Source organism: Aspergillus lucknowensis, assembly GCF_044049455.1.
Source record: "Aspergillus lucknowensis strain CBS 449.75 chromosome Unknown BJX67scaffold_23, whole genome shotgun sequence".
Taxonomy (NCBI): domain Eukaryota; kingdom Fungi; phylum Ascomycota; class Eurotiomycetes; order Eurotiales; family Aspergillaceae; genus Aspergillus; species Aspergillus lucknowensis.
In genome coordinates, this window is record NW_027263567.1 from 111,528 (window position 1) to 138,601 (window position 27,074).

General features: G+C 52.8%; 9 protein-coding genes across 9 annotated transcripts; 5 read left to right on the plus strand and 4 right to left on the minus strand.

The window, feature by feature from the left end:
- Positions 1–222: 222 nt before the first annotated feature.
- BJX67DRAFT_121719 (uncharacterized protein) lies at positions 223–2,898 on the minus strand. The gene has a single exon (XM_071024449.1). It carries the CDS (start codon positions 2,555–2,557, stop codon positions 431–433), a length of 2,127 nt encoding a protein of 708 aa, XP_070885671.1. The 5' UTR covers positions 2,558–2,898; the 3' UTR covers positions 223–430.
- Positions 2,899–4,248: 1,350 nt separating this feature from the next.
- On the plus strand, positions 4,249–7,854 carry BJX67DRAFT_121556 (putative serine/threonine protein kinase). Its single transcript, XM_071024447.1, has 3 exons — positions 4,249–5,308; positions 5,359–5,456; positions 5,505–7,854. The coding sequence occupies exons 1-3, from the start codon at positions 4,399–4,401 to the stop codon at positions 7,488–7,490; spliced, it is 2,994 nt and encodes a 997-aa protein (XP_070885672.1). The 5' UTR covers positions 4,249–4,398; the 3' UTR covers positions 7,491–7,854.
- A 3-nt stretch (positions 7,855–7,857) lies between these two features.
- Positions 7,858–8,677, plus strand: nut2 (mediator complex subunit NUT2). The gene is made up of 2 exons (XM_071024454.1): positions 7,858–7,991; positions 8,066–8,677. Exons 1-2 carry the CDS (start codon positions 7,961–7,963, stop codon positions 8,623–8,625), a joined length of 591 nt encoding a protein of 196 aa, XP_070885673.1. The 5' UTR covers positions 7,858–7,960; the 3' UTR covers positions 8,626–8,677.
- BJX67DRAFT_124057 (uncharacterized protein) lies at positions 8,678–9,332 on the minus strand. Its single transcript, XM_071024456.1, has 2 exons — positions 9,169–9,332; positions 8,678–9,115 (listed from the first exon to the last, which is right to left on the minus strand). Exons 1-2 carry the CDS (start codon positions 9,239–9,241, stop codon positions 8,730–8,732), a joined length of 459 nt encoding a protein of 152 aa, XP_070885674.1. The 5' UTR covers positions 9,242–9,332; the 3' UTR covers positions 8,678–8,729.
- An 840-nt stretch (positions 9,333–10,172) lies between these two features.
- Positions 10,173–12,573, plus strand: BJX67DRAFT_372398 (amidase signature domain-containing protein; the record flags this gene model as incomplete). The annotated part of the gene is made up of 10 exons (XM_071031238.1): positions 10,173–10,562; positions 10,633–10,908; positions 11,049–11,130; positions 11,209–11,357; positions 11,413–11,697; positions 11,743–11,790; positions 11,848–12,061; positions 12,114–12,188; positions 12,248–12,382; positions 12,431–12,573. The coding sequence occupies 10 exons, from the start codon at positions 10,173–10,175 to the stop codon at positions 12,571–12,573; spliced, it is 1,797 nt and encodes a 598-aa protein (XP_070885675.1).
- BJX67DRAFT_124136 (uncharacterized protein) lies at positions 12,227–14,681 on the minus strand. Its single transcript, XM_071024457.1, has one exon. It carries the CDS (start codon positions 14,457–14,459, stop codon positions 12,720–12,722), a length of 1,740 nt encoding a protein of 579 aa, XP_070885676.1. The 5' UTR covers positions 14,460–14,681; the 3' UTR covers positions 12,227–12,719.
- A 667-nt stretch (positions 14,682–15,348) lies between these two features.
- Positions 15,349–17,857, plus strand: BJX67DRAFT_124028 (uncharacterized protein). The gene is made up of 5 exons (XM_071024455.1): positions 15,349–16,052; positions 16,118–16,288; positions 16,358–16,864; positions 16,920–17,285; positions 17,341–17,857. Exons 1-5 carry the CDS (start codon positions 15,522–15,524, stop codon positions 17,560–17,562), a joined length of 1,797 nt encoding a protein of 598 aa, XP_070885677.1. The 5' UTR covers positions 15,349–15,521; the 3' UTR covers positions 17,563–17,857.
- Positions 17,858–18,108: 251 nt separating this feature from the next.
- BJX67DRAFT_372401 (TauD/TfdA family dioxygenase) lies at positions 18,109–19,722 on the minus strand (the record flags this gene model as incomplete). Its single annotated transcript, XM_071031239.1, has 5 exons — positions 18,109–18,571; positions 18,671–18,840; positions 18,904–18,959; positions 19,028–19,258; positions 19,359–19,722. 5 exons carry the CDS (start codon positions 19,720–19,722, stop codon positions 18,109–18,111), a joined length of 1,284 nt encoding a protein of 427 aa, XP_070885678.1.
- Positions 19,723–24,858: 5,136 nt separating this feature from the next.
- On the plus strand, positions 24,859–26,381 carry BJX67DRAFT_124178 (uncharacterized protein). The gene has a single exon (XM_071024458.1). The coding sequence runs from the start codon at positions 25,120–25,122 to the stop codon at positions 26,224–26,226; it is 1,107 nt and encodes a 368-aa protein (XP_070885679.1). The 5' UTR covers positions 24,859–25,119; the 3' UTR covers positions 26,227–26,381.
- Positions 26,382–27,074: the final 693 nt, after the last annotated feature.

Genomic DNA, 27,074 nt, shown 5'->3' on the forward strand with positions numbered 1-27,074 from the left:
ATTAGGAAAACTTCGGGTGGGTGAGATAGATGAGCGTAGAATGCGAGCGAGCGAGCATCACATCAGTTCGATTTAGAAATATATATAGATAAATTAGTGTCGGTCAAGAGTAGAGGGTCTGGTTGGTGGACTGTTTGTTTCTTGATCGTGACGGTTGCTCTTTTTTACAGAGTTATAAGCATTATTCTGGTTGGGTGGGTTGCTCTGGGACGAAATAATACATATATATCTCCGCCCACCCGCATAACTTGCGTATCAATCATTCTCGAGATGAATTCGGTGGTACATAGTGAGGGGGATATATTCAGTCATCGATAACCTAATTACAGGAGGGGATATATACATGCTCATCATGATCAACAAGGAAGCAAAAACAATAAGTCGTTACGCCAAAGATGGAAACGAAAAATGCCTGGTGCAACATCAGAACTCAATATCCAAGACCCGAAAGTATTGTCCTCGTCTCTGCGAGGGCCATCCCGCACACGCCCAGGGCTCGCACCTGCGATCCCTTACGTAGTCGCTGCAGTCCGAGCGCAACTTTCCACCCTTCTGTCTCCTGTACGACGAAGACGTACCGACGACCTTCTTGGTCGCGAATCGTGGCGCGGAGGACATGGAGGCCGTCGTGCGGCCGCGTATCCTTATTGTCGGTGCTGGTGCGGTTAAGGAAGGACGGGGAAGCAAGGCGGCAGGTATTCTTGCAGACTTTAAGGAAGTTGGCGAGGTATGCGTCTGATTCTTCAGGAGTTGGGTTGTCATTGGTACTGCGGCGGAAGAATGCCTGATTTGCTTTCTGGGCATTCGGCTTTGGCGGACCGACTTGGTGACACCATACCTCGACTAGTTTCATGGTCCAGGCTTTAACGTCCCATTCTCTCTGGGGCACGCCGCGGACATCGTCATCGATGAAGAGTCCTTCGGTCGTGATGCGTAGGACGAGTCCGTCCGTTACCATTCCCTGGCCTGACACAAGCTGCGCTACCGGAGTGCGAAGGAAAGCATGATTGAAGGCGTAGACGCCCTTGATGACGATCTTGTCGGGGTCCTTGGTCTCATAAGGGCTCCTGTGAGACGGCGGGGGCGTTGTGCGTGCTGTTGATTGCGACGGTGCATAGGTTGATTCGGAGTATACCGAGGATTGGGAGGTACCTGCATATGGTCGTCTGGGCCGGTCGTAAGGTCGAAATGAGTATGCATCGTCCTCTGCCGCGGCTGCGCTGACCTTTGATTGGGGAGTTGCTGGCTTTTTTGGCGATGGGGTTTGAGGGGGAGCCGTTGCGCTTGATACCTTCGAAGCCGTTGCTGCGGCCTCTTTCGCCGCTGCCGCTTCTTTCGCATCTCGGGCCTTCTTCTCCGCATACTTCTTCGCGGCCGCCTCCTTCAGGGCGGCGAACTTTGCATCAGCTTCCTTCTTTGCAGCTGCCTTTGCAGCGGCCTCTTTCTCTGCGGCCTCCTTCTCGGCCCTGGCCTTTGCTTCCGCCGCCTCTCGTTCAGCACGAGCTCGAGCCTCTGCCTCTCTCTGTCGAGCCTCAGCAGCCGCTTTCTCCTCCTTTAATCTAGCCTCAGCTGCCTCGCGCTCCATGCGCGCGCGATATTCTGCCGCCTCTTTTTCGGCCTGTAGCCGCGCTTCCCTGGCGGCTGCTTCCCTTGCAGCCGCCATTTCCCTCTCCAACTGTTCCTTGCGCTCACGAAGCTCCTTTTCCATCTTCTCCCGTTCACGCTGTCTTTCCTTTTCTCGAGCTTCCGCTTCTCGCTTCCGTTTGAATTCCTCCATCTTTCGTCGCAGTTCTTCCTTCCGCCTTGTCTCTTCCCGAGCCTTTTCCCAATCTTCTGCGGTTTGTGACTTACTATCGCTTCGAGAACCAGAACTTTCCGGTTTGCCGCTGCGACTAGCGCCAGGGTCAGGGCCAGGAGTCGGGTTAGGACCAGGACTTGTCTGTGGTGGCGGGTCGTTATTAGCCCTATACTGATTCCCTGATTCTTGATGTCCTGGTGGGGCCCCACCCGCGAAATTTCCGCCGTAGTTACCCTGTTGATGTGGCCCTCCGGCTTGGCCCCCGAAAGTGTTCCCCCTCGAATAGTTCCCTCCGCCACCACCTGGGCTGTTCGCGCCTGATGAGCCTGAACCAGGTCCACCGGATCCAAACCAGTTGGGTCCGGAGTCAGGTCCAGGACGCCCTTGCCGTGGCATTCCCCCAGTTCCTGCCTGATAGTTTCCAAAGGTCCAGCCCGCAACTCCGACAACTCCAACAGCGAGTACAGCAATCCCTGTTCCCCCACCGCTCGCTATCGTAGTCGCATACCATAGCTTTACCATGGGAGCCAAGGTCATCCACAAGTATACTGCCACGAGGGTGCACGCAGAGCCTGCGAGGAAGCTGTTCCGCTGACATTGCAGAGATGGAAGATAGAGAAACCCAGCGCCGGACGAATGCGGTGGTATGACAAAGATATCATAGTTTCCTTGTGGGAGATCCGATGACTTGCGATATTCGCCGTGGGTGGTGTTTGGCTTCTCGCCATGAGGAGGCGGAGGAGGCGGGGGCCCGTCCATCACTCACAGAACGTAGTAGAGGAGGAGTTGGTGTATTATAGCAGGGCCTGATTGTAATGGATTTTCCCTACTCCCACGGAGATTACCTCGACCTCGTTTGATTTCCGTCCCCCACCGTTATTTTGAAAGCGATAGGATCTGAAGCGTAACGGATAGGGGATGAATCATGTTCGCCGCGGCATATGATGAGCGCTGAGGCGTGTCTCAGCGCTTGTTTGAGATGAGAGCGTCAGCGTAGGTCGGGGATTGCCACTGGGTGGTTGAATTGACGCCGATAATAAGGGTATGATAGAAAAAATAAAGGTAAGAATAAATTATGCGAGAAAGGTCGGAAAAGAAAAGAAGTCAACGGAAAAAGCCAAACGAGGAAGATGGGAAAGAGGAAGTGGGATGGGCGAAGAAGTTGACGGGGGACGTGGGCAGGCGGCAACAACGCCGTGAGACGAGATGAGGTGCTGCTTGCGTTTCTCAGGATCAGCGCTCGGTGACCACAACAGCCAACAAAAGTCTTCCAAATCCCGTGAGAGAGAGAGAGAGGAAAAAACAAATTCAGACACAGAAGAAGGCAGAAACTGCCCGAGATGCTGCCATGCTTTCTTTTTCACGGCTTGCTGCAGGCAGTTGAGTACACGAATGTAAACATCCGACCTCCATTCATTGTTTACCCTCCACACCTCTGTTCTCGAGGGAAGAAGCATAGCAGTATTCAAAGACATTTAGGAAAATAATGACGATTACAAGCACTTTGCTCCTGGAACGATCTTCCGGATCTTATCGATCTGAAGCCGATGAGGCATTCCAGCTTCGTTTCAACTGCCGCACTCCGACAGTTTAGCAGACAACCTTCATTCCCAACTCACATCTCATGCAGTTCTCAACTCTTATCAATTATTGAGCGCTCAACGCACGCGATGGTCGCACATCCAGAGAACAGCAAACACATCCTTCACGTTTCCCACCAGGCAGGGGCTTCTGAGCGTCTTTGTTGTTGTTTTGGTTTTGCTGTTTCTGATCTAGCGCAGTGTGTTATTATTGGTCTGACCGTGATTATATAACCATTGGAGCCTGGGCACTGAGCCTTGTCTGTAAAGGGCTAGACTCGGAATCCAATCACTGCTTCAGGCAGCATTCTCATGAGTTTGTTGAGGTGAGTCAACTCAAAGCATTTCCACCACGAGACCTTCAACTGATAACTGGATTCATGGCCCGGCAAAGGATCGATAAATGACTCGAACTTGTGATTGTGACATCATCCAGCCGACACTCGGGAACTCGTGACTGGCGTGCAATACCATTTATTACTGTATCTAGGTGTATCAGTACGAGCTTTTCTGAGACGGTCTCTCGGCTGGAGCCGGCAATTCCAATAATTACTGGCCACGGGATTGTATGGTACGTGTCACACAGTACAGCGAGTGATGCCTGGGGAGACCTTGAGGGAACCTGAGGCATCTGGTCGTCGGAGGCTGACCTGCATCACAGCTTCTGCTGCTGGATGGTCCCTCCGTCTCCTTGACTTGGATTCACCAGGTGGCATCATTCTTTGTTCTTTCTCCGGTGTTTCTCCTTCCCCCTTGTCTCCCTTTCTCCATTGACTGTCCTTGGGGGCTGTCAGGCACCGCCCCCAAACGTCACCGCCTCACCTTCGTCGAGCCCGCTGATCCCCGCCGACCAACTGGCCTCTCGTGCATATTTCTGCCTCGGATTGCGTCCAAACTCTTTTTCTTAGTCCAGATCGCGTTCTCCCTCTTCTTGATGCGGCAACGGTAGTCGATTCCTCCCTTAAGAAGATCCTAACTCTCCCTCCCTACGGGGTTCACCGACTCCTCCCCCTCCCCACCATGGCCTCGTCCCATCATCTCAGTTCCCAGTCGTACCAGAGCCATGCGGCTTCCCACCGGCCGGTCCCTTCCTACAACCCGGTGGCCGCAATCAACGCGCCCGCAGGCACCTTTCTGCCAGGCACCAAAGTTCAGGTCGGGAGCCATCGCGTGGTGGTCGAGAAGTACCTTTCCGAAGGCGGGTTCGCCCATGTCTACGTCGTGCGACTCTCGCAACCCGTGGATGGCTCCGACAAGGCTGTTTTGAAGCGGGTGGCTGTCCCTGACAAGTCCGCGCTTGCGAACATGCGAACCGAGGTCGAGACAATGAAGAAGCTCAAGGGACATCGCCACATCGTCAAGTACATCGACTCCCATGCCTCTCAGCTCAAGGGCGGCGGATACGAGGTGTTCCTCGTCATGGAATACTGTTCTGGTGGAGGCTTGATTGATTTCATGAACACACGACTGCAGAACCGGCTGACTGAGCCAGAGGTCATCAAAATATTCTCAGATGTCGCCGAGGGTGTCGCCTGCATGCACTATCTCAAGCCTCCTTTATTACACCGGGATCTGAAGGTGGAGAATGTCTTGATATCTCGTCATGGGAGTTCCGTTCTTTACAAGCTTTGTGATTTTGGTTCCGCTGCTCCCCCACGCCCTGCCGCAACCTCGGCTGCGGAAGGCCGATTAATTGAGGACGATGTACAACGACACACTACTCTACAGTATCGGAGTCCGGAGATGATAGACGTCTATCGGAAACAGCCGATTGATGAGAAAAGCGACATCTGGGCCCTGGGGGTCCTCTTATACAAGCTCTGCTACTATACGACGCCCTTTGAGGAAGTTGGGCAGATGGCAATTCTCAACGCCACCTACAAGTTCCCCTCCTACCCTCCTTTTTCAAGCCGACTGAAGATGTTCATCTGTGAGAACCCTTTCTGTACGCTACAGAAACGCAATGCTGATGGCGGACAGCTTCGATGCTGAGGGAGAACCCGCAAAAGCGCCCGAATGTTTACCAGGTACTACATGAGGTCTGCCAGATGCAAGGCAGAGAGGTACCAATTCAAGACGTAAGGATACTCATGATTATCTACGTGTGCAGGCGCTGACAGTCCTAGATTTATGCCCAGCGTTCCACGTCAGAAGCACGCCGATACCAAGAGCTCCCACCGTCCCCCACAGAAACACCACAGCTTGGGGCTGTGTTCTCACCTCCGATACAGGAGACCCAAATTAGCATCCCCGAGATTGCTCCCATGCGCCGCGGGCGGCCGACAAGACCGGATGCTTCGCAGCACAACTCCGCACGGCCCAGCCCATCACCCTTCCGTGGTGCGTCCACAGATCCGTTTGCTGCGCTCGACGGCGGGCAAAAGTCGCCAGTTTCCGGCGAGGAGTTCTCAGATAGATTTCCTTCGCTTGACCAGTTCAACATTCTGCATGAGAAAAAAGGCAAATTCGACTTTGAGCCAACTGTCACGGACAACAAAGAAGACGACGCTCTTGCCCAAAGGCTGACCAATGCCCTTGCCGATGAGGCATTTGTCAAGCGTCCATCACCACCTGGAGAGCCAGCCTCAGCCCCCCCTACAGGCAGACGCTCACAACCTGCCCCACCGAAAAAATCGCCTATAGAATTTAGTCAGTATCGCGACGAGCCCTCGCGGTCACAGGCACCTCTGTATCAACCGGCTCCGAAGAAGCCCATTATGGTTTCTACTGGTACGATGACTTCGCCGCCTGCAAGTCCGGGATTGTCCGAGTTGAAGCCCCCGAACCGACCAATCTACAGATTTCCCTCTTCGGAACAACAAACGAAGGTCACGGATAGCGAAAGGAGGACTTCCAGACAAGGCATATCGCCCACGGCTGGGCCTAAGTTAGATGTGGACCCAAGAATCTCATCAGACCGACTCTCAAATCTATCTGCCTCTTCGCGGCCTTCTTTAGAGGCTCTTCGGCCGTCATATCTCGACCCCGATGACTTTTCACATCGGTCGAGGTCTGCAAACAGTAGGTCCCGGCCGGTGTCTGTTCATGCCGGCACTAAGCTTGAACTCCCGCCACGTAGTGCAGAAAGCGCTCGCTCATCACTCGACCTCCCGAGATCTCCCTACGAGGACGGTGCACCGCTGCAGCATGCGTGGACGGAGGCTGGACAGTATGATCGTGGAAATATCTCCTCTGATGTGGATTATCTCCGAGCTAAGGAAGAGGAATCGAATCGGAAGCGCGAGAAGCGATATAGCGGCAGCTCATCTAAGCATACTAAACGCTCCAGTCTTTCCACGTTGTCGCTCTCTGGCACAAAGACACTGTTAGCCAGTCGATTTGGCGACGCTTTCCGTCGATTCGAGGGTAATCAAGATGGCAAGGTTCAGTCCCCTGCACAAGAGGAGTTTCCCAGGTTCCTGTCTCCTGTGCCGGGCTCTGAATCAACCGGAGAAGCGGTTGGAGACTCGGGTGATGACGATGACGACATCTCACCTGAGATGCGCCGTGAGCTCGAACGCCGACGCCTCTCCCAGGAAGAGAAACGTGTGGCCAGCGCCGCAGCGGAATACCGCCGTCGCGTGGCCGAGAAAGGAGAAGGAGGACGACAAGGAGATAAGACGACTCTATCCCCTGCGATCTTGAATAGAGTACAAACGCTACTCGGCGAAGCCAGCAGGCCTCCCGCTCCAAAGACCGCTACAGGCTACGGGAGGTTCACCGAGAATTCCGATCCTGCTTTGCAGGCAAAGCAACCGGATGTGCAGCCCACTTCCTCACGACCGAGCACAATGAGCGCAGCCCCACCATCAGCTCCGCTCCCAAAGCAAGAAACTTCATCGTCAGCCTTCGCCGCGGCGCAGCGCACGGGGCCACGGCCCACGGCGCCTCCAAAGCCACGGAGCCTTCGGCCTGGGACGACTGGCACGGACCCACCCGCCACAAGCAGCTTTGACCGTCCCCAGACCACGCATGCAACAACCCCCACAACCCCGGGCGAAGACTGGGAGGCGAATTTCAGCCGACGATTCCCAAGCCTTTCGGGGCTGGAGATGGTCGAGACGGAAATCGAGATACCCAAATTCCCTGCTGTACGGACGAAAGAGGTGTAATTTTCTTCTCCCGCCATCATTGTTCAGTTCTAGCCATGTATTGATTTCCCCCCTGTATGTTGTTTGGGACGCTTGGTGCTGAGAGCGGGGTTGCATTTGCAATGCGTTGCTGAGATCGAGCATATCTGCTATGTTGGTCTGATAGACTGGCCTTTAGTGCCATGGCGTACTACCCATTGTACCTTACACATCTATATAAATTCAGACATCATCTGAACAGAATGTCGGGGAAAGAAGCATAGCTCATCCATTCCACGCTCCCATTCCAGAGCTGAGGCCCGGGCTGCAGGGCCAGCTGGACCCCAGGCAGGCTCTCAGCTTTCTTACCAAAACGGGTTAGCTCAGCTCCAGCCCTGGAGGTGACCAGACCCAACCCGTTGACTCCAACAACCTTATCCCGCAGCGTATCTCCAAACCTCCGCACAAGCTCCTCCTCCCGTCAGAAGCTCAGACCTTGATTCAGCTCAATCATGGCCCCGGTAACATTAAGCACAGTCGACGGTTAGTCCTCGCTCATCTTCTCTTCTCTATCGCGCTTTGTTGCCTTCTTACTAACGAACCTTGCTGCGATGCAGACGAAATAAAAGATATCATCCAGCACCTCTTCGAAATCCAGTCCGCCGTCCATGGCTACCTGGGGCCCGAAACGCAGCGGGAACTCGTGAGGAAGATGTATAGAAACCTCCCTCCCCTTTTCTATAAACCTTTATTTGCTTATCTTTATTTATTTATTTATTTTTTTCTACCTTGCTACCTTGGTAGGCTAATATCCCCTTTCGCAAATAACAGTAAAACCCTCACCACATCCCTGCACACCCTCTCCCTGCACACCCGAGACGAGACAGACCCCTCTTCAGTCACGATACCGAACCCCGAAAACCCGGCAGATCCCCCCATTGCGTCCATCGCCCTTCCGCCCGAGATAATCGACTACGTAGACGCAGCGCGAAACCCGGACATCTACACGCGTGAATTTGTGGAGCTCGTGCAGCGTGGGAACCAGGACCTCAAGGGGAAGAAGGAGGCGTTTGCGAGTTTTCGGGACGTCCTTGCTCGCGAGATGAGGGGGGCTATGCCGGAGGTGAGGGGGGAGGTTGAGAAGGTTATTCGGGCGACGGGTGGTGAGCGGTCGTGATTGTGATTGTGATTGTGGCAGCTGGGGGTCCCTGGGGAGGGATGAGGAAGAACTGGAGGGGGTGCTGGGGTTGATATTATGGTCTTGAATTCGATATGAGGGAGTTAATCGGGCTCTACGGACGGGATGGGATGAAATATTTCAGGGTATAGTGCTCTGGGAGGAGTTTGGTGTTCAGTCCGATTCCTCGATTCTTCAGGAAGGTCAAGCAAGGTCCCGTGGCGTGGTTGCCCACCAGCTTCCGGCGTCCGAGTGCCCAGTGCGGCGGTCGGCATCCACTTGACTGGTGGGGGGGAATGGGTGTTTGTTTTGGCAATTTTTCGCGCGGTTCTGGCGTCTGGAATTTGGTGGAGTCTGAAGGATTGTGGTTTTGACCGGGGGCTGGGCTGTATGTATTTCCTTCGACTTTCTTCACGTCGGTCCCGACTCATGCGAGGTCCCCTGTTCCTGGCATGCGACCCGAGGAAACTATAAGGTGTTTGCCATGGATCTCGGCATTATTAGGGCCTTGCTTAGCTCGATTTCAATTTGTCGGGATTATACTTCTCGAAGCCCCGATGGTCCGATGGCCTTCTAGGCCTTGCGCTGTGGTGCTGTGGTTGGTGAAAGCATGCATGCGCGAGCCGGGGTCTCATCGTGTCTCGTCTTGCAGAAATGCAGCCTGGAGCTGTCTATCGTCTCTTGCTGCTGTCTACTGTCTGCTGTCAGCAGTGGTGGTGTGATGAGAGCCTCTCGACTGCTGGTATTATACATGAAACCCTGCTCATAAGGTGCTTATCTGCGTGTGATATATTATGTTCAGAATTTCCCGCCGCGTGGCCGCTGGGGAGACATTGCTGCGAGCTCATTGATCGACAAGGACAAAGTACCATGCAGGAAGAGGTTGGGGCACTTTGAAACCGGATGTCTGGCTGCGCATCCGTCTACAGATCCAAGACCAACTACGCGGATCAAGCGTCCTGCGACGCGGCCGAATCCTGCCACGGCTGGCTTCTTCTCATCGAACTCGAGGCGATGGGAAGAATTCACACCGCAATTCACCCACCAAGGCCCAGCGAACAGCTGGATGATGACACGAGACATGTGCCAGCCACCGGGCGTGGAAAGGCTCCACATCTTCTCAGCTTTCAGCAGCTGCTTTTGGAGACAAAACCGTTCGGTTGCGATCTTCTCGAACGGCTGTCCTGCGCGCCACCGTGAGCATATCGCAAGTCTGATAGCTGATTGGCTGACGGACAAATCGAAGGAACGATCCTTTCATCGGTCGAACTTAAGAGGCACAGGCTATTGGCCCAAAATTTCTCCGGGCATCAAGTAGCTATACAGACCATTTCCAAACTTCCAGGAAGGGTTCGCGTGCTCCTACTCGGAGGCCCGAGTCCCATACTCGCCGCTTTGCCGTTCAATCGTCGTGGTCCTGTGGATCAGAGCATTTCCGGCACCACCAGACCGTCATAGAAAAAAATGGGGCGCTATAAAGAGGCAACGAGGCTGTCGAAAGAGGGAGTCTCTATATATGACTTCAATGGGAATAAAGGGCATCCGCCATGGCAGCGAAATCCATGACCCTCATTCTTACCGTCGCCATTTTTGTGTCGGTCTTTTTGGCACTGGCAAATGGTATATCTGACATGTGGAAGCTCCCAGAAGTCCTTTCCCGTCGACAGGCCGGATGGCAGCAGGTCGCGAGTGGGAAAAGGCAGGCCAATTTGGCCAAAATCCCGCCGGACTGGATCCTAGAGCCTCAGCTGCTGGAGGATGGAAGGAGTCGTCTCAGCATTGCTGGTGATTACATAGAGGATCTGCTGGACGACAAGTCCCGATACATCACTGACATGGATGTCCCTGAGCTTGTAGCAAGAATGAAGGACGGGACTCTCACTGCGGTGGAGGTGGTGACGGCGTTCTGCAAGAGGGCTGCCTATGCTCATCAATTGGTGAGTTGGTTCCATATCCTTTAGAGAAAAAAGTGAACATCACGCTAAAAGCGTGGCTTCCCAATCCTAGAGTAACCTTCTGCTCGAGATTAGATTCGATGAAGCCATTGAGCGAGCTCGTGAGCTCGACGATTACTTCAGAGAGCATAAGCGGCTTGTTGGCCCTCTCCACGGCATCCCACTCACTCTGAAGGACCAGTTCCATATCAAGGGACTCGATACCTCGATGGGGTTCATTGGGTGGCTTGGTACTTTTGAAGGAGAAATGGGTACCGGGAAGGAAAGAAATATCGAGAGCGAACTGGTCCGAGAGTTCAATGCCCTCGGCGCAGTTCCTATCGGAAAGGTAAGTTGCACAAGAAATTTGCCACTTACGTGCCAAACAACAGCTGAGAAAAAAGTACGGGTTAATAGACGACGCTGATGCAAAGCCTCTGGGTAAGTAGCCGGCAACCGTACCGTTTGACATCCCACTGACCGATAAAGGCTCCTGAGACGAATAACAATATTCTCGGATACGCGTTCAACCCCTATAACCGTAATCTCTCAACCGGTGGATCATCAGGAGGTCTGGCAAATTTGATTCCTCCTACTCTCCCGTTTCATGCACGGCCGTGGTAAACTTGACGAGACTGACGTTCCATAGGTGAGGGTGCTATGCTAGCATTGAGGGGGAGCGCATTTGGAGTTGGAACTGATATTGGCGGGTCCGTATCAATGCCTGCTTCATTTCAAGGCATCTTCAGCATCAAACCCTCGGCGGGGCGCATATCATTCAAGGATACAGCAAACACGGTACGGCAAGTCCCTCTTCATTAAGAGGCCAGTTGTGTTGATATTGCCTGATAAGGGTGAAGGGCAGCAAGTTATGCCAACCGTGGTTGGGATCATGGGCCACTCGGTTGACGCGCTCCGAATGATATTCAAGTCACTTCTTTCTCTAGAGCCATGGCTCCATGACCCTTACACTCTCCCAATCCCTTGGCGGCCCGAGAAGGAGTATAATGCGCGGAGTGAGCTGGGATCTAAGCCTGCGTTCGGGTTTTTGACCAATGACGGTGTGCTGACCCCCCATCCTCCTATTTCGCGTGCCATGGAAATAGTGAAAGAAGCTTTGGCAAATAAAGGACATCAGGTTTGTGATTCTTGGGCTTGCGCCACAGTTTGCTAACCATGTCAGTTGATTAAATGGGACTGGCCTCACCACAGGGAGACGCTCGAGATTCATGTAAGCATAGGACCCTGACTATAGGCCCCTGTAGGATATCCGTAACGGATGTACCAGAGTTTGATTGCACGAGGCGACGGGTGTCCCGATGTGTACGAAGCTGTCAAACTTTCCGGGGAGCCGTTCGTCCCGGAAATCACAAATCTCTTTCCCAATGGCAAGCCGAGGGCTCCTTTGCCACTTCCGGAGTATGAGCAGATAGTCAGCCGCATGAAAACCTACCGACAGCGTTACCTCGATTATTGGACATCGACCGCGAAGCGGACTGGTGGTAGGTACTTCCTTCTTGCATATATAAGAAGGGGATTCATCGGTATTTTCAGATCGTCCTGTTGAGGCTCTTATTTCGCCAGTGACGCCGTATGCAGGTGTACTGCCGGGGAAGTTTTATCCATCAAGTAAGTCGAGTTTGCAACTTATGGGCGATTGGGAACGCGGTCTGATGGAATGCTCCCAGCATATAGCAGTTCTGTCAACGTACTGGACTACGCTTCAGTTGTCATTCCGGTAACATTTGCCGACAAGGAAATAGATGTCGTCAGCCCTAACTTCAGAGCTTTGAGTGACGAAGACAGGGCGAATATGGAGGGATGTATGGTGCTCCCCCCTTGCTCCGAAGGATGATTCTGACGGGCGAAAGATGATCCAGAGAAGTACCACGGCGCTCCAGCCGCTGTGCAGCTTGTTGGGCGCAGGTTGGACGAAGAAAGGCTCCTCTCGTTGGCTCAGCTTGTAGTCGAAGCGTTGAACAACTATAAGTCAAAATCCAACGAAGAAAGATGAGCTAATTTCAACTTGGGTCGTCAGAAGACGAACATCGGTAAAATGTACCGCTTTTAGAATCCTAAGATCCATTGCCTAACGGCCGATTTATACGCTCTTTTCTTCTGCTTCCCCCAGCCCTTACTGGATTAACTCTCCAACACTCGTTAATTCAGGTCCTCCGATAGGCTTTCAAGAGCATCCACGACCTCACGTAGTGATGGTCTGTTTTGCCCATAATTACCCGTTTCCCACTCGGGAAGCTCGAGAAATTTCTCCGCTCGCGCCAGTTCTGTCCTCCAGAACTTGAGAAAGGAAGCCATGACAGTTTCGAATGTCGCCTGTGTGCCATGCGGTAGATCCGTCCGGGTCTCTGGGAATAGCAAACCGTCCACACGGATTACTCGTGACAATTCGGACCGCAGGTCTGTTGTTTCCCAGTCCGGTACATCACTGGTGCACCGCTGGATAATATTCTTAATAGAATTCGGTGTCCGCCGCATTGTTGGAAACTCTACATCCGGCTCGATGGGAAATTGGTTGGCGATGTTGCGCTGGACATTGCTCAGTCCCTCAAAAACTGCGTACACGAAAAGCCCTAGGGAGTATACCACGGCCTTCTCTTGTGCAATCGGGGGAAGAGCAAACCACGCACGATTCCGTGCTTCTATCGGATTCTCAGCAGGTGTATAGCACGCGGATGCAGATAATGTGTGCGAGTGTGCAAATCCTTTCAACAGCCCATCGAAGGGCGAATTGACAGCCCGATCAGGAAGACGAGCTCGGATGTTTTCGGCATACTGTCGATATAAAATCTCGGGGGCACACCACTCGTACCAGTTCCCGCGCTGTTCGAAGTCGCATAGAATGGCATTTTCTTCGGAATCCAACAACACATTGTCGGGCCGCAAGTCGGAATAGAAAGACCCTCCAATGTGGAGATGGGCCAGTGCGGAAGCTACCTGGCGACACCACCGAAGCTTGAGAGAGTTGGGCAGGGTGCCTCCACGTTGGCGAGCTGGGAGAATATCACGAAGCGAACCACTCTCGAAATGCCGAAGGAGAAAGCCAATTACTCCACGCTTCGCTCCGAAGGCACTTTTCTTGGTTACGATGGCAAGCGGTCGGGGCATGACGTTGGGATGTGGCGGGCACGTGAGCAGAAAGTGAAGCTCATGGTACGTATGATGCAGGGACACAGATGCAGCCTTGAAAATAGCCAGAGATTTGCCAGGCATTTCGACCAGGCTTACAGAATCATTTAACTGCCTGACGAGGCGCAGGTCGTAAACGTCGACAGCCGGCGGCCAAGCGTCTGGGGAAACATCGGACCACGACTGTCGAAGGAACTGCAAGGTCTCCATCTTTGATTCGACGCTATAGTCCCGCTCCACTTCTAGCCTCATATCTGCAACGTCAGGAGTGATGTCCTCGAAAATTAGCCGCGAACCGAACGGGAGTTTAAGATACCGATCAAGGAAACCCGGACTTTGGGCACAGTGATGGTCTAACGCACGGCAGAGATGTTTTGCTAAGCCAAGGCGCGAAATCGCCTTTGGATCTCGCAATGGCACACCGACGCATGCATCAAGCCCGTGGCGAAGTGCGGGGGACAGCTCAGTCTGATCCGCGATATACAGGAGAATCCGCAGCGGCGGCAGGTCTGGGAGGAGGTCCAAGGGCACGACAAAGAGACAGGTGCCACAAATGGTCGCTCCATCAATCCGCCAACGCGAGAGGGTCGTATCGAGGGTGTCAACCCTGTTCCGAGGATTCAGGAACGAGCGATCCCACGAAGGCGGACCGATCCGACCGGAGTGGGGATTGAGGTGATCTCGGAGCTCATGGTACTTCAGGACGAAGCTGGGGCGCCAGACAGCATCAACGATGAGATGGCTGAGCTCCATCGACGCCAGAACTCTTCTCTCCTTCGCGATGGAACGCACGTGGTTCAATGATGGGTAAGTGCGAAAGCAAATGAAGACCCGATTCTTTCGGCCGCCTCTCCGAGGGAGTGGACCGCTGTCAGCACCAGACGCCAAAAAATGTCTTGCCAAGCCAAGACGGCTTGAAAGGAGCAAATGAGAGGAGGAACAGAAACGGCCGAGCGTGAAAAAGGGAGGGGAAAGCGAGAGAGTCAAGAGACGAGGCTGACAGATAGAAAGACACACACACACACAGAGAGAGAGATGGCGCAAGAGGAGAAAGGAATCAGGGGAGCGTCAGGCTTGTCAGGCGCGCATGGCTCGGGGTCCCTCCCCTCCCCCTCTCATGCATGAAATCGGACGAGAAAGGGATTAAGCTCAACTCAGACAGCATGAAAAGAAAGGAAAAAGAAATTATCCAGTCCATCATTTCATCGGCACAGTGGTTTGCGAGATAGATTGGGATTCGTAAAGAACACGATCGAAGCAGCACAGGCGAGGAAGGCCGTGGCAGCCAAAGGCTCCTCCTCCACCACCACAAATTGACAGGTCCATTTCTCTCCTCCAAGGCTTCTCGCGGAGGAATGGCCCAGAGAGTGGTTGAACATCGATAGCGCCGCCCAGCCTCTCGAAGCGATAAAGACTCGCCCCAACACGCTTGAAAGAAAGGATGGAATCGCCGTCCGTCATCTTCCATTGACGCCGGCGGCGCCAATCCCTGCACTCCCGGATCAACATGGTATGGTGTCTCCCAAGGCCCCAACAAGCCCAAATATTTTTTCCCTCTCGTCCGTTGGCTTTCAGGCTTCTTCCTTGAAACCCCCCCTCCCCGACCGTTGGTAGCTCGAGTTGAGGACTTCCCCTCTGCCAGTTTGGTTTGCCTGTGCTGTTTCCGCCAGCCTCGACTGCCGACCTCGTCTCTGACCCGCAACTGTTACATCGCTCACGGCCGCAATATTGTCGCCAACTAAAGCGAGCAGGGATACAAGGAATAATCCGGCTGCTGTAGACGCGCTGAACCCGCCACCCCCACCATCCTGCCTGATGATGACCAGGGACGTTGGACAACACTGGTCGGACTCGAGACCTCGTCCAGCTGCAGTCACAGGTTTGCATGGGCTAGGCCCGACGCTCGATGCAGTGAACGATGCGAGCAAAGTCTTGGGAGGCCGGATGCTCAGACTGCCAGATTTTGATCTGGAAACACGCGGGGAAATGTCGCGATCTCGTACCCAATATTCGAGTTCATGGAACAATCCTCTGCTCAGCGCCCAGAGCGCCTTCATTAGTCAACACAGCAGCGAGGCACTGAACTCGTGCGATTTCTCCCCTGGTTCGGTGTCGAGCGAGCGGGGTGACCCGGTCGCGATACGGTTGGGTTCTGGACGTGCGGCCAGGTCGCTGTCAAGCGCATCTTCGTCCTGGGCTATGTCGATTGCAGGATCCGAGAGCGATTCGTCGATCGCCTCAGATGAAGAGCAGGACGACATGGAGGCTGACCTGGAAGAGCGAATCTCGAGTGTCGTAAACGCACCCACGCGCGGTCCCTGTAGTAAGACTTGGTCCCTCCCACCGGTACGTCGCACCACTTTGCCAACCGCGGCTATCGATGTCTAACTCGCAGTGCGCATCTTCCACAGAGAACTCGACGGAAGCGAAGAACTACAATAGAAGACTCATCCAAAAGAAAACACCGGAAGTCTGGCGGGACTCGCCGTCGTGGTCCTTTCAAAGATGATCGCAAGCGTCGCAACACAGCCCTTACACGAATCCTAAAGGGCTGTATTCGATGTCGCATGATGCGGATTAGGGTACGGAAACAAACCCCCTCCTGTTAAGTCTTCCGCTTAGGATGATTTGCTGATAAAGCGCGCCCACAGTGTGAGCCCGATAAAGAGAATCTTGGTGGTGACTGTCTCACCTGCCAACGCGCACTTCAATCAAAAGCCCTGAGCATCCGGAAACTACCCTGTCTCCGCTGGATCATTACCGATGTATCGCTGTACCGCGAACAAGACATGCCTTGTCAGCTATTCAGCCGGCGGTGGCAGAGTATGGACTTAATCGACATCACCGACTGGGCGTCGCACGAGGTCAAGACCATAACCCTGTCGCAGATCTGCGTTAACGCCCCATATAACGTGCAGGTGAGAGAATTCGTGCCGATGGAGGGCGACATGCTTGAGTCGACATGGAGATCCGGCCCTTTCGTCAGGCGCCACAGGATGCCAATGTACGCGCTGGTCGACATGGAAAGCACTGCGACAACGTTGAAGTCCTTGACCGAAAGATATGTGGGTCAGTATATTGTGGAAACAGTGGGCAACCTGGACTCTTTGATCTGGACTACCTACTTCTTTGCCTTCAGATATCAGAAAAAAGCAAAAGTGAGTGCCGTGTTACCCTTGACAGTGTGCAACCCCTGCTCAATACTTGATGCAGACCCTCCGGGAAAAGGTCCTGATCGTGGACTGCCTGAAGTTTTGGGTTGGCTGCCGTAAAATAAGCAACCCAGAGCGCATTTGTTCGTATGAGACACTGGGCAGTTTGCCTGTGAATGATCCTAACAGCCCTTTCCATGGAATGGTACCAATGCCCTCGATCATGATCCCCCAGATGGAATGCATCATGTACAGCAGAGTCCTCCGTCCGCTCAAGGACAAAGTGCTCTCGGCGCTCAAGGATCTGATCACGGAGAACAAGCGCGAGCACTGGTTGACCATCTACTTGACCTTGTTCATCTTGCTCCACAGCTGCGCGATGCTGACACGACGGGATTGGGAGACAGCTCGCGAATTCGACCTGCAGGTTTGTTCCCTGCTAGCATGGGCGGACGTCGCTGACATAGCATGCAATCGCACAGGAGGAGTATGCTAACCTAGTGGGTATACAAGGAATGCAAGCTGGCATGCGGACCATGCTGGCTCACTTCCACTATCTGAACAAGGGCGTCTTGCCATTTCACATGACTTATGACGAGAAGTCATTACGCAATCTGGCTGCAGCAGCTGAATTGGATAGCGTCGAGCTCGACTTTGTCCAAGAAACCTCCCAGCTCGTCAATGAAAAAGCTAGAGGTGAGTGATTTATGGATAGCGAACAACCAACGAGCTCTTCTGATCTCAACAATAGTCGACCGCATGGCGAAGATCCGGGCAACTGGGAGTTTTGGAGACGACCTGTATTGGATATCACAGTTATATGACAATGAATGGCAGCCTGGGTCAACTGCTTAGAGCCGGACGACATAGTGAGCGTAATACCCATCACCTGCTCCCTACTGTTAAGAGAGGGGGTGTAGGAGTTTTAGATAGATAGAAGACTCATGAATGATAATGACAATGACAAGACGAAGGCCAGAAGCACTCTTCTGTTGAAGAAATCGATAAACTTTTGGAGAACACGATGGAGAGCACCTGCAGCTGGAGTTGAAGAGAAGCTGCCGAATTTCGTTCAAAATGATTTCATCCCAAGTCGTGCCGTCAACCTTGAACTTTTTCTCCCGTCGCTCTTTCCGATCCACAATCCGCAATTCCGTCTCCAACCGAACAGTCTGTCCTTCCTCATCTCCTCCCTCGCTTGTTTCTTTCCCCTCAAAGATCCCCAATGACAGTCAAGGCAGTGGCATTTCTCAATCACATGACCCGGCTACTCTCAAGATCTTGCCATTCTTCCGCGGAGGCTCGATGTCCCAGTGCTCCTCACGCTCATTGTCGTCGAATATACGAGCCCACGAGAGCTGCAGGGATGGGGGTAGCGTCCAGCACATTTTCTCGTTATTCAGCCAGATGCGGATGAGATGTCGGGCGTTCCCTGCGCTGTTCTCGAACGCCTCCCGTCGGTGCAACACTGCCATGTTGTTGATGAAACGAAGGTCGCCCCGTTCGATCCGAGGGTTAATCTCATGCTTCCGTGCGACGAAATGTACCATATCCAGGGCCTCAGCTTGGGCTTCCGTAAGCCCGGGGATTCCGGGCGTTCTCTTGTCAAATGGCATATGTCCCACGAGCAACCGGCGCGAGAAGGACGTGATGAGCTTATCGTGATGGTAAAAAAGGATGGGGCGGGTGTAATATGGGGGTGTACGACCAAACCTAACCCCCAAGTCAGTTATCCGTGACAGGGAGGACGCATATGCCTGACAATTGGGGCCGACGAAGTTATGGCGCGTGGGACAGACAACGGAAACTTACGTGTCGAAAGGCCAGTTAGACTCTGCCAAAATATGGATTATATCTGGTCGAGTTGCTGCAATCTCGTTATACACGGTCCAGGCCGATGCAAGAATGCTTCGTCCGCCCCTTTCGGACAGGCTCCGTGTGAATAAGCACAAACAGTCAGTGACGGTGTCAGTGTGGAATGGCTAAGCTCATCCTAGTTAGCAATCGCGTCTAATGAAGACTCCCTTGCCTCCCGCTGGTCTTACCTTATCCTCGCTATACTGGATGTCCCGCTCCTGATCACCCCGCTTGATAACATGCACTAGCGACAAATGAACCTGGTCAGAAATGGTGCTCCTTGTTTATCCATTTCCAAGGGAGGCGTCGTACTCAACATCGAACCACGCTGGTCCTGCTTCCCGCGTCGCTCGCCGATGTAGCTCGAGATCCCCAAGTACACCACTGTCAGATCCTCCAGGGCGTACGCATCAGGGTCCAAACCACGCACAATGCCAAAGCCGCGGCCTTCATACACATCACTGCGTATCTGGGCGAGTTCTTTTCCGAGTGAGGGGAGAGGAAACGTTGCCTGCGAGACCTCGTGGCCGCCGAGACCGTGGCCTGCTCGAGTTTGTCAGCCCCCAGCTCTCTTGATCAGTACTTTTGATAGGGACTCTTCGCATTGCTCTTCGCCGCTAGCCACGAATATTGGGGCACAAACCTTTGAATATTTCCAAGGCTCTGGAAATCTCAAGCTTGTCCTCGTTGGTCAAGTAATATACATACTCCTTTTCGTCCGGAAAGTCACCTGTTTTCCAGACTAAGGGACCTGACAATTGAGTGGGCCAGCCCGCAGGTACTTTGGTAGGCAATTTTCCCGCTGCGAGGCTAGCCTGTACACGTTCCCTATAGGCTGTTTCGTCGACATCGTACCCGATTTTAGCATAGGTTGCTGGATTCCGAGCTTTCGCGGCGGTCCGGTCCGCGTCAAGGAGGAAGCGCGCACGCAAGCCAGAAGAATAGTAGGCCTCGGGTGCGACAATGAACTCCGTCGTTGGGGGGAAGCTAACTGCTGCTGGCGCCATGATTGGCAATGCTAATAATAACGAGTTAGAAGAAGTGTGGTGCTCGAGGTTCGCCGCTACAATACTCCGTCCGGAGCAGCTCCTGCCCTTTTTATAACTGGCTCATCGAGAAGCTCGATGGAATTCGATATCCCTCTCTCAGACGGCCCCAATAAAGAGAAGTGGAGTGGAATCAAGACGCACATTGAAATTGACACGACCGACAATAGTGAGTCTGTCAAACCTGCAGCAAGACTCGCAGCAACGGATGGATGATGAATCCGTACCACTCCGCTTCTCAACCTTCACTCGCTGGAAAAAGCATCTGGTCGGATGGTGTCGGGAATTTGCAAGGATCCGAAATTGACTTGTCTATGTGGAATATGGGAGCAAGCATTCAGAACGGGTGTTTGATGAAGCCAGTTCCCCTGATCTGAAATCCTATACGCAGTCGCAATACTTTCCGTACGCGACGACAAACAATCCGCGACTCTCATCGATCCAACAGTTGGGTGACTTGGAAACCTCCCAAATTCAGATAACTCACTGTTGATCCGAGGAAAGTTCGACCATCTTTCCTCGTCCATGTCCAACTCTATACCCTGAGAAAGACGATCTTTCTTCTAGACTCTGGTCCTATGAGTCCTATGACCCTCTAGTTAGCATAATTCCCTTCTTCATTGGATTTCAGCCCGCATCTCGCGCTGCAAGGCTGCACAATCCCTCCGTTATTATGCCACCACTTTCTCGGGCATGAATGCTGTTGAAGTGTTTAACTCTAAATGGTGACGACGCTGTTTTATCCCTCCCACGATGAAAAGACACCCGCAACGCCCTTTGATACCCCAGAAACGAGGGAGCTAAAGCTCAGTCGTTGAGATCCCACACCACCTACGGAGGAGAGAAATCTGGGGCCCTGTTGATGGAGTCTACCGAGGGTCCGCTTTGCATGATCTGGAGCGTGAACAAAGTTTTCGAGGAACCCAGTGTGACTTGAGCCCGCATGTGCCACCACTGGTTGCAGTTCTCGCCATGCATTCTGACCCACATCTCAGATTCGGGGAACGAACACGGACATTGGGACTTTGCTCCTCCAAATTAACTATCGGGGCCGAGCGAAAACTGCTTTTGTTCTTGGAGCTGTGGTTAGTTTCCATGTCGCGTTGTTTTACGCCTTTCATGAGGGCGGCAAACCGCCTCGGATATGCATCAGACAGGGCAAAACTCCAAACCGTCGTATGCCTGACTTGCTCCCATGGGCCGCTGGTTTGACATCCAAGCACTACTCGGCATCAACCGTGTCCAACTATATCCTGGATCTCGTCGCCCATAATCTGCTCAATGTGCCGCAGCGGACTGCCTGACCAGCTGCTCCTTAAATCCAACACAAAGACTTTGACTGACAGCTGTTTTCAGTTTTTCCGTCGCCGATTATGCGTTCAGTCGAAATTCCCCGGATTACGACGTCGGATTGACATCAATTGCAAGCTCCGTCAGGTGGTTCGGCGATAAGAACCTCTGGACACTAAATCGTGCCTAGCAGCAGACTCAAGCTTTCCGTCGCAGTGCCCTTTCACCGGCAGCTTATCAAGGCAACCCCGGAATGGTCGACAGTTTTGAACGTGAGTTGTGAGGTACTCGTAGATATAGCATACCCCCCGTTGGAGCACAGTTTTTTCCTGTCACACTCTAGGAATCCGCCTTCGCTGGAATCACCGGATTTTCGATTCTAGTTTGACCCGGACTGATGGCCTGGGTGTCTCTGTGCTTCCCTTTTTATTGCACGTCCTCGCAGCTAGACCGGGGCCAAGCCAGACCTACCCCGAATCCTCGCCTACTTCGGGAATTCATAGCCCTATGCCCGGATTACTGCACTCTCTCAGCCTCTCTATCTGGCAAGTGCCTAAGCTGATCCGTCTGCTGAATAAACTTGCTGGATGTAAGTTAACTAACTATCAATGCTCCTATCCTTCTTCCTCCGAGGTTTATTTTATCCCGGCAAGGTCCAGCAACCAACCCAAGGTGAAGTCGTCCAAACCAACCACACTACCCAGGAGCTGTTCGCTACGCTGCCTTAATTCAGAGCGCTACTTCGAAAAAGGGCTCTTGGGAAACTCAGTGTCATTTATCTTCCGCGAGTACATCCAGATCGCATTTAGCGTCTGTGGCTGAAGACATGTGCGCACCGACAGACCGCAAGTACCGTCCTCAGGACCCGGAGAATGCGTTATCGATGAGCTACATTCAAGCACAGCGTTGCAACTTCATTATAGGTAGGTAGAGCAAATCGCGCCGAGGATAACCATTCTAAACATAAAAGCCGCGACGAGAGGATCTTCGCGTAAGCTTCATACCAAGTCTTCTTACTCTGGTGGCAACGGATAACTACTCGGACGGGCTGTGAGATTCTAAAGCTGCTGGGCATAGGGGACCTCTGCCTTAGGGCACAGGCCACCTGACTCTTCGAAAGAGCCTGAGACACAAACATGTCAGGCAAGTATGCACGCGACAAGAACCATTGGCAGCGTAACAAGTCGTTGACTGCTTCGACTGGCCCCATGACTTTCCGATCTCAATGCAACGAGAATATGTAGTGCCTGATCAAAGATCAGGCATACTGCTTTGCACAGCCAGCGAGAAAAATAAGAGAATCTCGCCATTGAGATACACCCTACTCCCGATCAACGCAACACTATCCCCAAGTGCAGCTTTTAATGCGCTTACAACCAGGTAATGACACGGAACAATATCATGACTTCTGATCCGGGTCCAGTAACAAGATCGTTTGAGTTGGCACGTCATACAGTTCAATGCGATTGCCATATAGACCAGTGCTAAACGGTCGCGTGACATCCGATGAAGGGACAACTCCCGTGTCTGCAAAAATTGATTGTCACCAAGCCTGTGAGAGCACCTTTTTCTTTCTAGGAACAAAGCCCTGTCGAATGTGTCGCGGGTGGAATAATCCTCACATGCAATCCGTTCAATCCCGCCGCTCTCTCCCGAGCTCGGAGCTTTGCTTGTTCTCCAGGGTTGTGGGAAACGAGACGTGTCAGCCTCAGCAGGGATAACCCTAGTCCTGAACCCCCAAGCCTGGGCCAACTCCCCAGTCCTGGACGCGCAGCGGGCGACGATTTTTCGACCTTCAGGCGGTTGTGGCAGCTGAGATCCATGCACAGAGCACGCCTCCGCTCTGAACGTTCACCGCTTGTCAAGCGAGTGCGGTTCTTTTGGGCCAGGGCGATTCAGCGGTCAATAACGGGAGGGGGACGAGGTTGCAGTTGCAGACCGACGGGTGAGGCCACAGGTTACCGTAGAATTGACCGGTCTAGAGAGTCGCACGGTCTGGAAGAGTGAAAGGGCACGTGGATCAAGGAATCCCGGAGGAAGCAAAGTACAGGGCATTCATTCGCTGGTAAACATGGAACAAAACACAAGAGCAGTGGACAGTGTAATCCAGACAATGTCCGCGGATCACACGTGCTGTTCATTGAATATCAATTGACGCGGTCCATCAAAAGTCTTGGGAACTTCGAGCTCTCAGGTGTGAAATTCAGTTTCCTGGGAGCACCCCAGGAGTGAACTTTCTTCCATTCTCCGAAGACAGGAACCGATCCATTCTCGCCCAAAACTTCATGGGAAGACTTGAGCTGACGAGAGTTCGGAAAATTAAGGAGGTGAGAGACAGAAGGGCGCAATGAGTGATTGTCATAAACATCCCAAGGAAAACGGTGAAGCGAGCAAAGCGTGTGCAACCAGACCCCAGTCAATTATTCCAGGTCCCAGGGCAAAGAACCAAAGTTGGAGTTCCGTTTTTTCGGCAATGAGATTCATCACTGTGGCATTGTCAGTGTCAATCCTGGCCATCAACTCCCCTTCCTTGGACCCGTTTTTCCGCGCTCCCCGTTCTCTCCGTTTTGTTCGCTCACTGACAAGCACGTGAAGTTTCGAGACTCTCGCGACCTCAGGAGGCCGTACTTTTTGTTTTAGCGTTGGACATGGCGGCTTGAGAATCATTCATCCCAGTCAACCGTGCAGAGGAAGCCACCATTATTATTGGAAGCCCCACGCGCACAGGCACGGTCACTTTTGCCCAATCCACCATGCACACTCGATGAAGGAACGTCAGCATCAGTCGGGACCCGGGCTGGTTGGACCGAACGGTCCCAAGCTTCGTGGGAAGGAAGGAAGAGAGAGCGGAGACGGGAGGACAAGATCTGAAAGAAAGAAAAAGAAAAGGAAGAATGAATTTTCTGGACATCCATCGCGAGACTTCGAGCCACCAACCGGATGACGGCCGAACGCTGACTTTCGCGAGAACTGGCCAGTGCTCCACCAGAACTCTGCTCTCAACTCTTCTTTTTCATGCCACTATTTTACTTTCTCTTTTTTGGGACTGGATTCCGAAAGCTTCCTCCTTTTGCTCCCAAGATCGATAACGGATGTCGGGCTGCGCACAGAGAATGGCTTGCGACGCTAAGATTCCCAGCAACCGAGTCTCTGGCAAGGATCATATTCCTGCGCTGGGGAGATTTGATCATTGGGTCTGGGGTTCTTGGGGACTCCACATGTGATCCAGAGGATGCTGTGTCTGGGCTCAGCCACCCTCGACTCTGATTGAGCAAAGCATCTGAGCGACCACGGACGATGGAGGCACAAGGAGAGGGACCTGGGGAAATGATCACGGACCAAGTCAGCAAATTGGCTCTTGGCCGAGTAACGGAACGGTTTATTTCTGAATGAAGTGGACAGGTACAAGTCTCTCATGAAGGCGAAAAGACCTGAGGATAAAAATGAAAGGGGTGTGAGAAGAACTGATTCAACTTGCTCTTGTCGTGGAGACTGCAGCTTTGAGGCTGACTCGAGAAGTTCAATTGATTGTCTGCACATCATCATCCATTCTCTGTGTCTCTCTTTCAGCGCCAGACTCGCTCCGGCCCACTACTTACTCGCTTTGTTTGAGATCCGATCCTGGGGGCTGCCATTTTTTGTGTGCTTGACTGCTTGACAGGGTCGTGGGCAGTGGTGTTCAAAGGGCACTTTTTCCTCGAAGTGACCTCATTCTCGTGTTGTTCAACGATCAGAGACTTCCAACCACTTTCCCTTCTCCAAGGAGATCGCTGTGGAGCAGTTGTTGTTGGCAGCGTGGTCCGGGGGATTTTCTCACCTGACACACTCCCCAAGCTTCCTCTTCTGTTAGCTCTCTTTGTCTTCCTCTCTTTTCTCTGCTTCTCCTTTTTTCTTGGATCTTTGTCTTTCAATCCTTCTCTATCTCTCTCTCTCTCTCTCCCCCCCCTCACTCTGTTCTCCGTGTCTCGTATCCCCCGTGCTCCTCTCCTCTCGTCTTCCGCGCCTGACACACCATGCCTCGAATATCTTCGTTCCACAATCAGGATAGGCTTTCCTAGCACCAACATCATGGCTTCTGGGGGCAGCAGTACGCCTGGCGATGGTATTACTGGCGGTTATTCGGGCGACAGCATCGGAATCCAAATCACCATAGCGACTCTCGCCGGGATTACTTGGTACAATGCCATCGAGCTCGTCGCCCTCGTGTTTGTCACCTTCAGTCAGTATCGGGGTCTGTACTTCTGGAGCTTGCTGGTCTCTTCGGCAGTAGGACTCATCCCGTATTCGCTTGGGTTCCTGCTCAAATTCTTTAACCTGACGTCTGCAACATGGCTGTCTGTCACCTTCATCACCGTCGGCTGGTATTGTATGGTCACTGGGCAATCCATTGTCCTGTACTCGCGACTGCATCTTGTTCTCCCGAATCCAAAGATCCTACGCCGAGTTCTCACCATGATAGTCATCAATGCCATCATCCTTCACTTCCCCACCACCGTTCTCACCTACGGCTCGAATCTGGCAAGTGGACGGAGCGGTTACATCAGGGGTTACAATGTCATGGAAAAGATCCAGATGACCGGCTTCTGCTTACAAGAGTTCGTCCTGTCCGCGCTATACATTTGGGAAACAACCCGCATGCTCCGTCTTGACCCAGACAGAGGGAAACGCAAGATCATGTACCAGCTCGTCGCAATCAACTTGATCATTATCGCCATGGATATCGGCCTCCTCGTTGTCGAATACTTGGACTACTACATCATGGAAACAATGATCAAGGGGGTTGTCTACAGCGTCAAGCTCAAGCTCGAATTCGCCGTCCTCGGCAAACTCGTCTTTCTCGTCCGCAGCCATATCTGGAAACAAGAATCCGTCACCGCAGCACCACCTGAATTCCCGGACTTTGTCGATGCCACGCGCGTCACGTCAGATGTTACACACGCGACGCCAAGAGTACGACAACGCTCGCACCCCTGGATGGACTCCGACTCCGTCGACATCGCCATGTTCGAGCACTCCGGCCTCCCAAGAGGATCAGGGACTGGCCACTCGGAGATCTCCCACGCCCTAAGCGGCGAGACGCAGACGAATAACCTACCCTGCTCAGAGCGAGACTTTACCGAAACCCCACAACGGCTTCCAATACCACACCCTAAGAATTCGAAGTGCGGCGGATGAGTCCCCTCGCATACCATACCCCCGATCCTCCCTCATCTAATTATCCACCTCTATACCTATTACGCCCGCCTCACCATCCCCTCCTCGCCTCCGCGCACAACAAAAGAGAAAGAAAACGAATGATGAATGACGAGATCACGGTCACACCAGAACCAGAAATACCCATCTACCCACTCACCAATTCCATCGCACCAGACGCGGAGATCCGCTCCCACATAGGGATTAGAGTACGAGTACTACCAAGGAGCAACCAACCCACTTGGAGAATTTTCTCGGTCCCCCCCAATATAGACGAGACGAAACGGCGCATCACCCCTCCGCCCACAGGAGCAGGAGATCGGCCGTGCCTTCCCTCCTACCGGGGTAATGAGGACGAACCAAGCTCAGTGTATCTACGAAAGGGGAAGGTTCATTTTTCAACTCTCGCCCTAGTGCCCTGGCTCTGAGCCCATCTACAAGTTTGGGGGAAAGCAGAGCGCCAAATGCAGCGCTCAAACCGGGTGCTACATACGGAGTATCCCACCCAGATACCTTAACAACGTTAGCAAGGTTCTTACATCTCCAGGAAGATGGGTGAAAAGGGAAAGGAAGACTTGTGTCCATCACAGTCTTATTTAGTTTACATTTTGCATCAGCCAAAGTAGTAATTAGTAGTAGGCTTCCAGCACTACATTCCCAACCTTCACATATGATATGAATAAATATGAACAAGAAAGAAAGAAATGAATAAATGAAAAAAAAAAAAATCAAATAAATTTGAATGCATCAGGGTCTCATGAGAATAAGCATTCTACCAATTGATTATATCATGTAAGAACATGGTAAAATGGTTTGACTCCCCCGAGAAA